Genomic DNA, 15,066 nt, shown 5'->3' with positions numbered 1-15,066 from the left:
TGCGTAAGCGTAAAATACCACAAGGGAGACCCCGGACTGTTGAGCAATGGGAAAGAATCCCACCTGCGAAGCGTCAATAATTTGTGTCCAAACGTTTCTTGAATGCCGTTAAAAGAAAAAGGTGACGTAACGAAGTGGTAAAGCTGAACCTGTTGCAGCCATGAAATTCCATAAAGTTTCAATATTAAATATTGTCTTTGTAGTGTATATCATCGTATTCAGTTTTTGTTAAACACAGCGTCCCAACGTCATTTGAATTAAGGTTGGAGATTGATATTTTATCTCGCCACAATTTGCCGATTTTCCGCACGCTACCAAGGTCCGTTTTTGAATATGAAAAACTATTTGATATTGCGAGTCCTCAACCTCGTGTCGGATGTTTTTTTTATTTTGAAAATCTCACCGGTCCTGCAGCTCCGCCGCCGTGGCTTTGTCCGAGCGCCGGTACGCGAGCTCCTCGGGCTGCGCGCAGGCACACGTGGGCAAATTGTCAAAAGCGTCGGCAGGTCGCGGCGTTCGACGGACGGACGGACGGACGGACGGACCTGAACGCTGGAGAGTCCGGGATGCGGGAAGGAGCGCGTGAAGAACGGCCGCCAGCAGCTGGCCCGGCTCACGTCGAAGCTGATCCTCATGGGGGACGCCTGCTCCTGGATGTTCAACCACACCTGACGCAAACACAACGCGCTCACCTACTCATATCAAAAAAATAAAATAAAGAAATGCGTGGAATAATTTCTGGCAGCCATTTTGAAATGAAACATGGAGAAGAAAAAAAAAAAAAAAAAAGTTTAGGAGGTAAGACTAGAAAAGTTCCAAATTAACCACCAAAAATGAAACGTGTGACGTAGTGCACCAAAAATTAAGATTTTGTATTTTTTACTGCTTTTCACCCCCCCCCCCAAAAAAAATAAATATATATATATATATATATAAAAGTGAATGAGATGGAACAAATATTTTAACCAATAGTACATTTTGGGTGATTTTTTTTTTATAATTTTTTTTTTTTGGGGGGGGGAGCAAGAACTTCTCAGGGGGGAAAAAAATAATAATAAATAAGATTCTAAAAGAAAAACAAACACTGAGCCATTAGAAATGTTTTGGGATTTCTAAATTGTTGGACCAATTTATTTTATGCAATGAAATAATAATGTGTGTTTCTAATATTACATACCATTATAATGTTTCTGTCTTTACTTTTTTTTTTTCATTTTTGAAAGTGAAAGCACGAGGTCGCCCCGACTCACGTTGTCGGCGTCGACGAGGCACCCGACGGCCTGCAGGGGGCAGAACGTGTCGTACTGGCCGTAGACTTGCCCGTCGCTCGGGTTCCAGATCAGGTAGCGGCCGTGCTCCAGCGTCAGCACGTACGCGCTCGATCCCTGACGACAACGCGGGCCGTTCTCAATTTGCCGGCGAAACCTCCCGTTCGAGGCGGCGGCCGAACCTCGGGAACGGCCGTGCCGATGACCAGCCACGCCTTCTTGCCCAGGAACAGGAAGTAGTTGCACAGCAGCACGGCGTGTTCCTCTTCGCCGCCCGCCAGCAGCGTCAGGAATTGCTGCCCGGAAAAAAAAAACAAAAGACAAAAGACGCGGTTGAAACGTCTCCCAAAAGTGGAGGCGGAACCGCCAGAATCCTCACGTCGCAGGTGCTCCACAGGTCGCAGATGCCGGCGTAGGAGACCCGGTCCGGCAGAGACGGGATCAGCGACACGAAGCGGGCCACCTGAGCCTGCGTGAAAAGGAAGGCGGGGGCACACGCGGGGTTAAGGTCCATTTTTTTTTTTTTTTTGCTCCGCGTTGGCGGCGAAAATGTCAAAAATGAGCAAAGTTTGGATGCTTCGCCACTTGAGTCAAGACAAACTTCTCGATGTCCTCTTTCAGGATTTTGTGGGCAGTAACTGCGAACAAAAAGCGAGCGCAGCTTTTTGCCGCCAATTATGGAAGTAAATATGAGGCAGCAGGATTTGAATTTGAAATGTTGAGTCATCACATTTTCAATCGTTGCTGCAATTCGCCGTCTATGGCACCAGGCAGGGTCACTTCAGGTCAGAAGCGAAGAGCCGGCCAATCGCAGTCCCGCTTCCTTGAGTCGCGTGACGTCACGTACCAAGAAAGGGGAACTGCGATTGGCTGCCTGGTGGCGCAGGCGGCGAATTGTAGCCGGTTGAATTGTTAACACTGAAATACAATTATTGAAAATATCATCAATTTCCATTTGAAATTCAAATCCTGGTGGCAAATATCGACTTCCATGTCAATCCGTTGCCGAGCGACGAGTCCGATGTGAACGTCCGAGGCCGCTTCGGGTTCAACTCTGCCGATTGTCAATTTCACGAGACTCGTAACGCGGCAGCAACATTTTCGCTACCATTTTTCAGTCCTCGGTCGGGTTGGTCGATGACAGCCGTCATGAAAAAATCCTCGATCTTTGCTTTCCAAAGTAAAAGCGAACGTTTGATTTGGATTGACAGAATATTTTTGGACGAAAGCGCAACATTTGCACGCAGCCACCCACCGTGCTCTCCTGGGGCTCGTCGGCCAGCACTTCCTGGGGGGGGTTGAGCGGGCGGATGTAGCGCGTGATGAAGACCGTCTTGCCGTTGAGGTCCACCACGGTGGTGGCGCACGGCCGGCCGGGGAACTCGGCGGAAGCCGTGCGCTCGAAGCGCTCGGCCGCCCGCAGCAGACGCTCGTCCTCTTGGCTGTCGAACTGGGGAGGGGAGGAAAAGAGGTCCAGAGGCGGCGGCGGCGGCGGCGCCGTCCTCGTCGTCGGACTCGGGGAACGTGCGAGGAACGTGAGGCGACGCTTACCTTGAGTTCCTTGATCTGAGGGGTGGGGCAGAAGCACAGGAGTCAAGTCAACGGCATGGTGGGGTGGTTTACACGTGGGCCCCGAAATTCAAGATCGCCCTTTGACCTTCTCCCTGATGGAGTCGCCGGGCAGCAGCTGAGGCTCGATGGTGATGAAGAGCGTGATGAAGGCTCCCTGGCAGAGGCTGCGCATGGCGTCGTAGGCGCCGGCGTTGGCCAGGCCGTGGGCGTGGCCTCGCTCCTTGCTGTAGCCCAGCAGCACCGCCGGCGTCTTCACCTTGAACGTGCCGTCGATCTGCGCGCAAACAAACATCTTGGGACACGCTGCGTTCCTCTTTTATTCTGTCAAATATTTGGCTCTTTTTCAGAAGTATCGTAGTATGTCTATGTACGTACATACATATATATATATATATTTATAAAATAGTTTTATTTATAACGCTGTTTATATAAGAGGTTCCTATTTTTAACGTCATAATATTTATATCATATATTTGGCTTTTTTTTTTTTTTTTTTTTTTTAAAGTTATTTTCCCACGTTTGTGTACTTTTTCAAATATTTGCAGATTGTCATCTCATTTTTGGCAATAAATATTTTATCCTGAATGTTATTTGTTGTGTGAAAGCTTTGTATTCCTATATGAAATGTATATTTTTGTTTATATTTTCAATGTAATATTTTTGGGTAACATTTTTGCATTTTTCATGCTATATTCTGTAACATCCTGTCATAAATGTTATATTCTTTGGCAGTATATAATTGTTATAACGCCATTTATCTATTTATATAAGAGGTTCCTATTTTTCATTTCATAATATTTATATCTTATATATTTGGCTTTTTTTTTTTAAAGATATTAGCTCATGTTTGTGTCCTTTTTCAAATATTTGCAGATTGTCATCTAACGTTTGGCAATAAACAATTTTTCCTGCATGTTATTTGTTGTGTGAAAGCTTTGTATTCCTCTATGAAATATGTATTTTTGACTCTATGTTCAATGTAATATTTTTGGGGGTCAGAATGAGTTTGTTTTCGGGAACATTTTTGCATTTTTCATGCTAAAGTCTGTAACATCCTGTCATAAATGTTATATTCTTTGACAGTTTATTATATATATATATATATTTGCCCATGTTCTGCTATTTGACATTTCATTATATATATTTTTCAATGCTGGTGTATTTTTTCCCGCATTCATTCAATATTAAATAATTCTCCTACCTAACCCTATTTGTGACGTGTCGAATATTTTTGGGTACTTATCTAATACATCAGTCATGTTATATTTTCATCTGAAGTCGGTGTATTTTGGCCAGAAGTCTCACATTTTTGCGATATTTTGCATTATGTCAAATATTTTTGGCGCAAGTAATATTTTATTTGAATTCTATTTTTCTCAATTGTTTGCCTAATTGCATTGAATTGCGTATTTTGATTGCTCTCCATCGTGCCTGCATGTACTTTTGTTCCTCTCCTGGACTTGTCATGTTTCTGTACTAATTTTCTCGCGCGCCGACATCCCGACATCGCGGGAAATCCGCCTCCCCTTCCGTGCTCGAGGCGCGAACTGCAAACGGTCCCGACCCTGCACTGCGAGTAGATGGTTCCGAAGGGAATCTTGACGCAGCCCAGCCAGTGCTTCTCCACGCGCGTGTGCAGCGACTTGTCTTTGTCTTTGTGGTTCTGCGGACACGACCGGCGCTCACCTTACTTTGTGTGCCCATCCGGGACGGGACCGCAAGCGGCGGCCAACTCACCGCTCCGATTTCGTGGACCACCTCGTCAAAAATGTTGATGAAGACGTCGTCTTTGACCGACTGCAAGCTGGCGATGCTGTAGTCCCCGTTGGGCGCGCTGAGGGGCCACGTTATGAGGATTGGCGGCAAAAACACGTGTCAAACATAAGGCCCTGGGGCCAGACCCGGCCCGCCACGTCATTTCACGTGGCCCGTGACAGCAAATCGTCAGCATCCTCTCTTGCCAAAATACCCATCAATCTATCCGTTTTCTGAGCCGCTTATCCTCACAAGCGTCACAGGGAGTGCTGCCGGCTGTCGACGGGCAAGAGGCGGGGTACACCCTGAACTGGTCGCCGGCCAATCGCAGGGCATCAAATCACACTCACAATCCCACCTGTGGGCAATTTAGAGTGTCCAATTAAGTTTTGGGGATGTGGGAGGAAACCGGCACGGCACGGGGGAGAACACGCACACTCCGCACAGGCGGGTCCGGGATTGAACCCGAGACCTCAGAACTGCCAAAATACCTTTAACTGGCTTCTGAGTTCAAAACGACGACTAGGCAAGTGCACATTTAGGAGTTCGGCCATGCGGGGGGAACCAAAACTAGGATGCAGTTCCCGACAAAACCAGCTCAGCTCGACTGGTCCTGAACGTTCACAGCACTTCCTGCCTGTATGATGACTTCCAGTACAAGTGGTCCCACATTGAGTTTACCGAAAGGGCAGCTGCAGCTCCTCGTTCCAGCAGGGGTTGGGCCCGTCGGCGGTGGTGGTTTGGAAGACGGCGCGCTGGAAGGAGACCTCCACGAAGGGCCTCACCTGGACCTGCGTCACAGCACAAACGCGTCGGTGGCGCTCGGTCGGCGCGCTCCTCGGTCGCCTCCGTCCTACCTGACCGACGAGCCAGTCGCCGGCCCGGATGGCGCCCTGCGACGACTGTCCGGCTGCGCTGAGAAAGAAAGATCACGTCACGGACAAGTTCCTCCTCGGCTGCACAACAAGTAGATTGCATTTATGTCATGCAGACAAACAAAGAAGAGTTCCCTCAACCATTACGAGTCGTTTTTGGCAGTGGACATATGACCTCCGTGTACATGTGTTGCTGCCCCGTTTGTGTTCAAATACCCGTTCTCACGCCGCCACATCGACGCTATTTGTTAGCACATCAATGGTGTTTGCCATTATGTGTTAGCGTGAAGCTAACACAACCCCTTGGTTGTTTTGAATACCTGACGCGCAAAAGTGTCTTCGTTTTACAGTAACTTGGACGGGAAGTGAGGATTCAACAGTTTGAGGCTTCTTTTGAGTATAAACTGTTCAAACTGTTGTCAAAGCGGAGCTTCGTGTGAAATGAGTTGACGACCTCAAATTCTGATCGTAAGTCCAAGCGAACAAAGACGTAACAATAAAATCGTGCGAACGGCAGCTCGTATCTTCGAACAGTCGCAGGCGGCGTCACTCGCACGCTCACCTGCTCTGCGAGCGCCGCACTGGGATGTCGTAGGCCCGCAGGATGTTGACCAGGAGTTTGATGTCGCCGTCGGACAGGTTCTGAGCCGTCACCTTCTTCCTCTCCTTCCTCTGCGGCTTCAGAGGACGTTTGGGCTCAGCCAGGTGGAAGAGGTTGAGGCCCAGAATCCTGATCGGTCCCCCGGGTGGGACACATTTAGTTAGCAAACTTGCTACTCGTGGACGCTTGTCATTCAACATCAGGGGTGTCCAAAGTCTGGCCCGTCATTTTTTTTAACCAATGCCAAGAAATTATTGAGAACTAAAGTATTAATCACATTTTTCGTCATAATGCGCCGGCGCAGAGGAACCTTAGTTTACATACTTTTTTTTTTTTCCTAGTCAGTTTTCACATTCACTCAGATTTTCTACAAAAAAAACGTCCCGAATAAAAAAATGTTCAAGGTGAGCTTTCACGAACGAGACAACAACCCTCCCGCTCTGCTCGGCAACATCAGCTGCAATTCAGGTTTAGAAGCAAAAAAAAACGGCTTGTTCCACTTTCTGCCTCACGTTTTTGTCATCGGATCACATTATTGATCACAGAAAGCACAGAAAGACTGAAATGAATTGATAGAAAACTATTTTGGATCAAATTGTTTGTCACGTTGGTTGAAGCGTGTTTTGCAAAGTTGCAGAAGGTTAAAACGGCCGTCACGTCGCTCCATTTTTCCCCATCAGGCCTTCAAAAGTTTGGACACCCCACATCGACATTTATCCACAAAATGATTACATCACATCAACAAAAGGAAACGGGATGTTATCGGCTAACGGAGCTCAGTCCCGCCAGGAATTTGGACCGATGATCACAGGTGAACTTCAAAAATAATCCATATTCAATGAGGTTCTTAACTTTGACATGACAGCTTAAGGATCTGAAGGGTTCTTGATTCCACAACGGAAAGTCGGTAAGATATTGCCAAGTGTCCAATAGGCGCTTGCTGGGGAGTACTCGGCTTTTCATTTGTTATTATTCTAAATATACAAAGTCACCGTATGTTATTGCGTCGACACATTAAAAGCCAGATAAAATCGGAGAATTGGGTCTGGTAAAAAGGTCAGGAAAGAAATAATGCTTACATATTTTCAACAATTACAATTAAAATTAGCAATTTCAACAATTGCTGAATTTAAGACAAAATGTAAACAGCTTCTAATGTACTCATCAAATTTATGGCGGGACTGAGTACTACAGTACTTAAAAAAAAAAAAAAAAAAAAAAAAAATCTATAGCTTCAAATGGGTTCAAGCTAGCTGAGAAAAGGAAACAAAGAAAAACAAAACAAGAACTGAACGTACCCTGGACCGGCACCACTGTTAATCACGCACAGCGGAAGAAAACGAAAGCATGACAAAAAAAACAAAAAAAGAAAAAGGGTAAAAAAAAAAAGAACCCCGACAACCCACTTTGCGACGCAAAACTGCTCTTAAACGGCGCCTCGACTGGTCCAGGAGTAGAAAGCTTTAAGATCCAGCTGTGACGGCGCCGCCCGTTACTCGTACTTACATCAGCAACTCGGCCCTGCCAGTCATTTCTATGGGTTTGGGACTCCTCATCTCTAAAAATTCACTGAACTCTCGAAGGTGGCGATCTGGCACTCTTTGCAAATGTGCTCCACTTTTCATTTGGGAGGTGTTTTTTTTTTGTTGTCGTTGTTGTTGGTGGTTTTGTTATAAAACGAGAACAAACATGCAGAGGGAATACAACACAGAAAATGCAATTAGTGCTTTCTCTACAAAGACATGCAAGCACGGGTTGGTTAGAAAAAGGATGGGGGGGGGGGACCTTTTCACCATGATGATGATGTCGCGCACACATTTCCGGGTGGCAAAATCTCAAATGGCGCCACAAAACCTCGACGTCATTCGACAAAGGGAACGTCCTTGACGCTGCTGTCGTTTGGATGCGGCCTGCAGCTCTGAGCAGACGTCCTCCGCAAAGTCCCTCACGAAAAGTAGACGACGCCTTTTCTATTGCGACAGCCGCTCGATTTTATTCTACTCGCTTACAAGGTTGGCTAGTTGAATTTTGATTTTTTTTTTTTTTTTTTTTGCAAGGATGAAAATTGCGGGGTGAGACTGAACTTTTTGAGGCATATCCGGCAGTGCAACCCCAAAACTGTGGAAGTAAATTTGTGCCTCCAGGATTGGAATTTGAAATGTTCCAAAAACCCAGTTACGCTTTTTTACTATGTGACATCACGTGACTAAGAAAGCGGAACTGTGATTGGCTGGCTGTTCGGTTCTGACCTGAAGTAACCCTGCCCAGCGGCACCGACAAACAGCGAATTGTAGCCAGTTGAATTGTTAACATTGAAAAGTTACACTGAAATATCCATCCATTTTCTTCGCCGCTTATCCTCACGAGGGCCACGGGGAGTGCCGGAGCCTATCCCAGCCGTCAACGGGCAGGAGGCGGGGCACACCCTGAAGTGGTCGCCAGCCAATCGCAGGGCGCATCACGACAAACAGCCGCACTCGCAATCACACCTTGGGGCAATTTAGAGTGTCCAATTAATGTTGCACGTTTTGGGGATGTGGGAGGAAACCCAAACAGACACGGGAAGAACATGCAAAACTCCACACAGGCGGGTCCGGGATTGAACCCGGGACCGCAGAACTGTGAGGCCGACGCTTCAACAGTTGATCCGCCGTCCCCCTCAACTATTGAAAATGTCATCACTTCACATTTCAAATTCAAATCCGGCTGCACATATTTACCATAATTTCCAGACTATAAACCGCGACTTTTGTCGCACGCTTTCAACCCTGCGGCTAATTTATGAATTTTTTTTTTTTTTTTTTTTTTTTTCCCCCTAACGCTCGCCAGGGGCGCTCGAGCAGAAAAGGTAAGAGTGAGACCGGTGCAATATATGTGTCGAGGAAGACGCAAGTTTAATGCAACTTGGTACTTCGTACGTGCGTGGATAAAATTAGCATGAAGAGACCCTCATTATGGAATTATGCAAAAAGAAATGCATATGATGCAGATATCAAGTTAAAAAGCAACAGAGCCGCTGCACGTAAACTCGGCGTCAATGAATCGATGGTGAGACGCTGGAAACGGCAGCGGGAAGAACTGGAGCAATGGAAAAAGACGAAAAAAGCTTTCAGAGGTCATAAAAGCAGGTGGGCCCAACTTCTTGGTAAATATTCTCTCGTTTCCTTTAAAAATGCACCGCGTGAGCCTTACAGTCCAGAAATGATGGTACTTCCGTACAAAACGAGGTTTTTTTTTTTTTTTTTTTTTAAATCAGCATTTTCAGGTCATCACTTTGCCCGCCACCCGGAAGTAGTCCGGTGCCGATTTCCAAACATTATGAAAAGGTCGAATACGTGAGACGAGACGAGCCGAGCCGAGGTGACGCAAACGGAGGCGAGCGGAACCGGCGCTTTTGGAGCGGGTTACCCAAAGCAGGGCATCTCCTCCTCGATGACCAGGTCGGACAGCAGGAAGTTATGGCTGGCCAGCAGGAACCGGTGGATGACCGCCTCGCGGATCTGCGGGGGGGAAAATGCGCATCCAGGTCAGAACCGCCCACATAAGGTGCAAAAATCCCCCGTACGGAGACGTCACACCAACGCACCATCCACGCTTGAACTTCTTAAAAACACATTCTTGAACACAAAAACAACATTCCCAACATAAAATGTTCCGAAAATACTGCAGTGTCAGCAAGCGCGCATGCCAGCGTCTCGGCGGGAGCTGTGGCCGACAGCAGCTTCTACATGAGCCCGATGAGTTCCTTTCCCACATGCGAGGGCACCACAATAACTTTGGTAAGTAAAACGAGACCTTGCACAATAAGTACCGTAATTTCCAGCCTATAAACCGTGACTTTTTCCACACTCTTTCAACCCTGCGGCTTACGCGGTAATGCGGCTAATTTGTGAAATTGTTTTCTAACGGGCGCAAGGGGCCACTCGAGTGGAAAAGGGAAGAGTGACAACGGTGGAATATATGTGCCGAGGAAGTGACTTTTACCGGTACATATACATATTTTTTAAACCGGCTCTGTTAGCGCTGCGCTAGCCTGTTGCTGCTGTGTTCGCTCAGTGATTTTTACCAGTATGTTTTTCTTTTACTAACCTTGTTAGCTCTGCGCTAGCGTTAGCGCCACGCAAGCGCTTCGCTGTGTGTTAATGCCGCGCCTCAGTGATTTAGGTATGTTTTTTTTTTTTTTGGGTACTACTGTGGGTGTTTTTTGTTGTTGTTTTTTTTCAACCAGCACAGTTCATGCTACCGTGTTGTTGCTGTGTTAAGCTCAGCTAAAGTATTAAAACTTTGAAAACTCTTTCTGTGTAAAGTCTTCTTTTGTAAATATCTCGCGTTTCAATGTGGGCACTTGCGGCTTTTACACGGGCGCGGTTTATAGATGTACCAAATGGGATTTATTTCCTTTCCAAATATACTGGGTGAGGCTTATAATCAGGTGTGAGCTGTAGGCCGGAAATTATGATAACTAATTTTTTTTTTTTTTTGCAGTCGGTCACTCGGTTAACTTCGGACGTATGTTTGCTGGGCGGCAGCAGTGAACTTGACTCACCGTCACGAACGTACGTACGTACGTACGTACAAACCATGCATGATAGAGGCAAGCGCAAAGCACAAACGGCGATAAAGACAAGTAAAACTCATATTTAGACATTGAAACGGATTGTTTTGCTCAATAATCACCTTCTGGAGGTACTTGGCCACTAAGGCCCTGTGGGAGTCCAGATATTCTTTGGTGTCGATGATCTCTCCTTCCTTCAGCCTCTTCTCGTAGTCCTGATAGGGGGCAGTAAAAAAAAAAAAAAAAAAAAAAAAAAATGCCGGATTTTTCCGAGTCACGTTTTGTTTGCAAGGTGAAAGGACGACGACGGAGAAAAAAAAAAGAACAAGACAAACGGGGACCGGGAGACTTTCAGACTTCTTTGACGCAATCAGAGTCCTGAAAGAGGCGGGGCAACGCCACAAGCGTCAAGTCAAATTTTTTTCTTTTATAGAAAATATTAATTTTGTTTGGATTTGATATAATCCCCACATTTACATATAGACTTTTTTCACCCCCCCCCCCAAAAAAAAGTTGATTTTTTTTTTTTTTTTTTCTTTGAGAAAACAAAAAGTTGATTTTAAAAATAGGGGACAACAAGTGTAACTTTCCCTCATTTGCGGCGTAAGTGTGCCGCGCCCGGTCTTGACCTCTCTGACCTTACCTGGAACACCTTGTCGGTGACCTCTCTCTCGTGGGAGGGCACGCACTTGAAGTTGCGAAACTCCGGCACCTCCTGGCTCCGGAGCGCCAGCAGGCGGAAGCGCCTGGACCGCGCCAGCTCGTCGTCGCTGGCAAAGTTGAACTCCTCCTGCAGTTGCTCCAGACGGAAGTAGTCGGGCGCCGTCACCCGGCCGGCGCCGGCCACCTGCCGCGAGCGCGCGTTGAGAAAGGCCAACGCCGGCAACGTGCGAGACGACGCAGCTTTTTTGGGAAGCGCCTACTTTGAGCAGCTGCATGATGGAGGCGTTTTTCGGATCGTTGGGGTCCAGTCTGGACTGCGTGACCCACTCGCCCATTTTCTTCATATCGCCCGACGGGCCGATGTGGGAGATGGCGTCCGAATGGCCCGCGCTACTAAAACGCCAATCAATATTTCAACAGACAGAATCCAAAAATTGTTAACTTTCCTTTTGTTTTGACACAATTGTAAGATTTGCTTACTTTACTTTTCATTCCAATAAATTCTTTGATTTTGATGAAATCAACAGATTTAATTTGTCATCGGGTTAGAGGGTAAATGAGGTTTTGTGAGTTTGGGGCTTTTTTTTTTTTTAAATCGATTCTGCTTAATTCAAAGTATCGGATTTTTGTGAGCTATTTATTTTTATTTAGTTTATTCAAAATACCACCTACGACCAGTTCAGGGCGTCACCTGCCACTCGCCCAAAGTAAGCTGGGTGCAGTGCCAGCACGCCAGTGACCCGCTTGCTGATCTGGGCCGGCTTCTTTCTTGATCAGTGCAGAAAACCCATCCATCATCCAAGCCACTTATCCTCACAAGGGTCACAGGAAAGCTGGAGCCTATCCCGGCTAGCTTCGGGCGAAAGGCGGACTACGCCCTGAACTGGTCGCCAGTCAGTCGCAGGGCAGATATCGACACCGTCACTGAGCGGGAATCGATCCCACGCTGCCCGCAGCAAAGGCAGGCATGTGTTCCACTACACCATCAGTGACGATCAGCTCAGAAAACCTAAGATTAAAATGTGTATTTTTTTTTCTTTTTTTTTTTTTATAAAAATACATGATTTGCTTGCATAAAATCTTAAAAAAAAAAAATAGTAATACTTTTTAGTTTGTTGAATTGGTTTGTAAAATCTAAAAGTGTTTCATTTTTAGATTAAACAGGATGGTGAGTTTCTTTCTGAACCGTAAAACAATATTCAAAGGAACATTTCTGAAAATGTGCGAAATCAATGCTACCGTGTTGATTGCGAAAGAACGACTTGTTTGAGAATCCTTCGTCGGCTGCTTATTTGTGGTACCGCTTTCACTTTTGTCTCGGGTAAGAGAAACGCAACCTCTGTCGGGTTGCGTTCAGACCACAGACTTGGCCAGCCTTCATCTTTCGTTTGTAATCCATCGTGATTGAAAGCAAAGCGACGGTCCGAGTACTTGTGAACCAATACGTGCATTTGTACCGAGCCAGCACTTCGAGACCGCCAAGAAAGCAAAAGGATGTGACGAAGACTCTCCTTACCCGTGAAGGGCGGCCGCATTCTGAGACAGGGGCGGCGCCAGCGGCACGTCGTCCTCGCCGACGCCCCAGCAAACGCAGCACGAAACCTTCCCGGAGGTGAGGAGGATCACGTTGTCGCTGCCTTCGGCCGCGAAGGACAGGGGGACGTCTGCGTGTCGGATCGCATCATTTTAAGCATCTTTTCGCCGCTCTTGCCCAAAATATATTCGGCGCTTTATTGTAAGCCTCGCTGAAATCCCCAATTTACAAACTGTCTTCACTTTTAATAACATTTAGAGATTGCAGGTGACCAATAACTCTTAAAATAAATTCACCTATCATTTTTACTGGTTTCTGATTTCAAAACCAGTTCTTCATCAATTTGTTGCGCCCATGTAAAATAGCATGATGCCATTAGACGTACATAATAGCCAGAAACTACCACGTGGGCCGCGACAAAAACTCGTTTGACACCCCCGATGTACGGCGACTCTCAAGCGAAAGCGGCGCCGCGTGTGCTTCGAAAGAGAAAGAGAGAATTCTGAAGCGAGGCACCGACCGCTGCCCACGCCGTCGTGGTCGAACATCACCCTCTGGTTGCTGCTGAACTCAAACTCCTCGACGGAGGCGTTGGCCGCCAACACCGACGAATTCGGCACGGGCACGTAGACTTGCGCCAGGAGCGAGCACGACGAGCCCGCTTCCTCGAACACCTGCACGCGCAAACGCAAGTCGTAAACAACCTCGGCAAGGAAGGGGAATTTAAAAAAAAAAAAAAAAAAAAAAAGGGGGGGGGGGTCTGGGGTTGTTCTGCACAAAACGTTACATTTTCCCTGAAAAAAAAAAAATAAAAAATAAATAGAACACATACATCCCGATCTGTGTTCGGAGATCAAAAATCGTTACGAGAAGCAGAAGTAAAACAGGCCAAAACACAAACGTGAGCGCTTAAATTAAACATTTCCACGTAGGGAGTCATGCTCATTTTTTCTGCCCTTGAGTTCGTTCATTTGATTTATTAATGTAGCATAATATAACAGCTTGCCTGTTGCTAACTAAAGTCATCTTGAGAGAACATTTTCCACGACAGCGACAACTGTGGCATGAATCCGAGTGACAGAAAAGTCAATCCAGCCAGTACTTGAATTATCATGTTTTTTTTTTTTTTTTAAATGAATCTCGCAAGTATATCCGGAAAACCCTTTTTCCTATGTATAACGCACACCCGTGAATTTCTATCCCTTGATATTTTTTAAATGACAAAGTTCGTGGGTGATCACCCAATTTGGTTCCCTAACTGAATCTCATCAGTATCATTAATACTACGGTTTTCTTTATGTGTGGTAATATAACAGTGGTACACGGTCGTATTTTATTTGAATACTGCAGTTTTATTGTACGTGTATTCTCCACCTCCCACGTCATTTTAGTTGTGGCTTCACTATACCCATGTATAATGCTCACTATTGACGTCGGGGGAATGCACATTATACATGAGAAATGGAAAGAACCACCAATGTTTTGTCAGATTGAGACGACTTTGGCTAAAATCCGCATTCAAGCTTAAATGGCTGTTCCGCCCTCGCTCAAACGACAAAGAATGGTTTGTTTACTAGCAAACCTCTGTCTTATGCCACCCGGAAGTACGTGTGACGACGTAGTGAAAAGCAGATCCAGCAACTGCAATACCGGTACCTGTAAAGTAATGCTTCGGGGACAGTTGACAATCTTCAGGTTGAAAATCTGCCCAAAGTGCACTCGGAAGTCCGACGTGAGCGCGCGGCTGTTGGTTTGCGACACTTCTTTGTCGTTGTACAGAATGTTGACGAAGACGGCGCGTCTGGCGACGTCTTCCCGTCGAGCCACTTCGGCCCTGGCAGAGGTAAACAGACAACATCGGGGAGGTGAGACGCTCTGTAACTACACACTTGAGGAACTCCCACAGTTAGCAACTCCAAAAATAAAATAATATCCCAACTAATTTCAATCAGAAACTTCTCAATATCGAGGTTCATGGGTTTGCATTCAAAGTCTGAAGAACTGCTCAAATTTGTGACTTAAATAAAATGTGCATTATATAGATTTTCCCCCCCCCAGAATCTTTATTTGATTTTAATTCTCATTTTTTTCCACGTCAATTGTATTACTATTCAAGCTCAAACGTTTACTCCGTTTTGAATTGGATACTACGTACGGTGAGTTCAACAAGATCCTTGTCAAGTCTTACAAAAACGTGAGAACAACAGAGGAAAAATCCAGCACTCCCCACGACCCTTGTGGGG

General features: G+C 46.2%; 1 protein-coding gene across 4 annotated transcripts in view; it reads right to left on the bottom strand.

The window, feature by feature from the left end:
- The window catches only part of cc2d2a (coiled-coil and C2 domain containing 2A), a 30,929-nt gene that overhangs the window by 3,556 nt on the left and 12,307 nt on the right, over nucleotides 1-15,066 (bottom strand). For 2 of the 4 annotated variants that reach the window (XM_061826309.1, XM_061826310.1), the window contains exons 18-38: nucleotides 14,480-14,657; nucleotides 13,344-13,497; nucleotides 12,806-12,953; nucleotides 11,550-11,682; nucleotides 11,270-11,473; nucleotides 10,749-10,841; nucleotides 9,480-9,571; nucleotides 7,578-7,688; nucleotides 6,033-6,200; nucleotides 5,453-5,510; nucleotides 5,277-5,386; nucleotides 4,578-4,674; nucleotides 4,405-4,503; nucleotides 2,926-3,114; nucleotides 2,820-2,834; nucleotides 2,524-2,718; nucleotides 1,648-1,737; nucleotides 1,451-1,564; nucleotides 1,251-1,385; nucleotides 546-668; nucleotides 404-462 (exon numbers count right to left, since the gene is read on the bottom strand). In XM_061826309.1, coding sequence (XP_061682293.1) covers nucleotides 404-462; nucleotides 546-668; nucleotides 1,251-1,385; nucleotides 1,451-1,564; nucleotides 1,648-1,737; nucleotides 2,524-2,718; nucleotides 2,820-2,834; nucleotides 2,926-3,114; nucleotides 4,405-4,503; nucleotides 4,578-4,674; nucleotides 5,277-5,386; nucleotides 5,453-5,510; nucleotides 6,033-6,200; nucleotides 7,578-7,688; nucleotides 9,480-9,571; nucleotides 10,749-10,841; nucleotides 11,270-11,473; nucleotides 11,550-11,682; nucleotides 12,806-12,953; nucleotides 13,344-13,497; nucleotides 14,480-14,657 — 2,565 coding nt within the window. The remainder of the gene's footprint in view (nucleotides 1-403; nucleotides 463-545; nucleotides 669-1,250; nucleotides 1,386-1,450; nucleotides 1,565-1,647; nucleotides 1,738-2,523; nucleotides 2,719-2,819; nucleotides 2,835-2,925; nucleotides 3,115-4,404; nucleotides 4,504-4,577; nucleotides 4,675-5,276; nucleotides 5,387-5,452; nucleotides 5,511-6,032; nucleotides 6,201-7,577; nucleotides 7,689-9,479; nucleotides 9,572-10,748; nucleotides 10,842-11,269; nucleotides 11,474-11,549; nucleotides 11,683-12,805; nucleotides 12,954-13,343; nucleotides 13,498-14,479; nucleotides 14,658-15,066) is intronic. The other 2 variants (XM_061826311.1, XM_061826312.1) reach the window with 2 other exon arrangements.

This window comes from Syngnathoides biaculeatus, chromosome 7 (assembly GCF_019802595.1).
Source record: "Syngnathoides biaculeatus isolate LvHL_M chromosome 7, ASM1980259v1, whole genome shotgun sequence".
Taxonomy (NCBI): Eukaryota; Metazoa; Chordata; class Actinopteri; order Syngnathiformes; family Syngnathidae; genus Syngnathoides; species Syngnathoides biaculeatus.
This window is presented reverse-complemented; position numbering and strand designations above follow the sequence as displayed.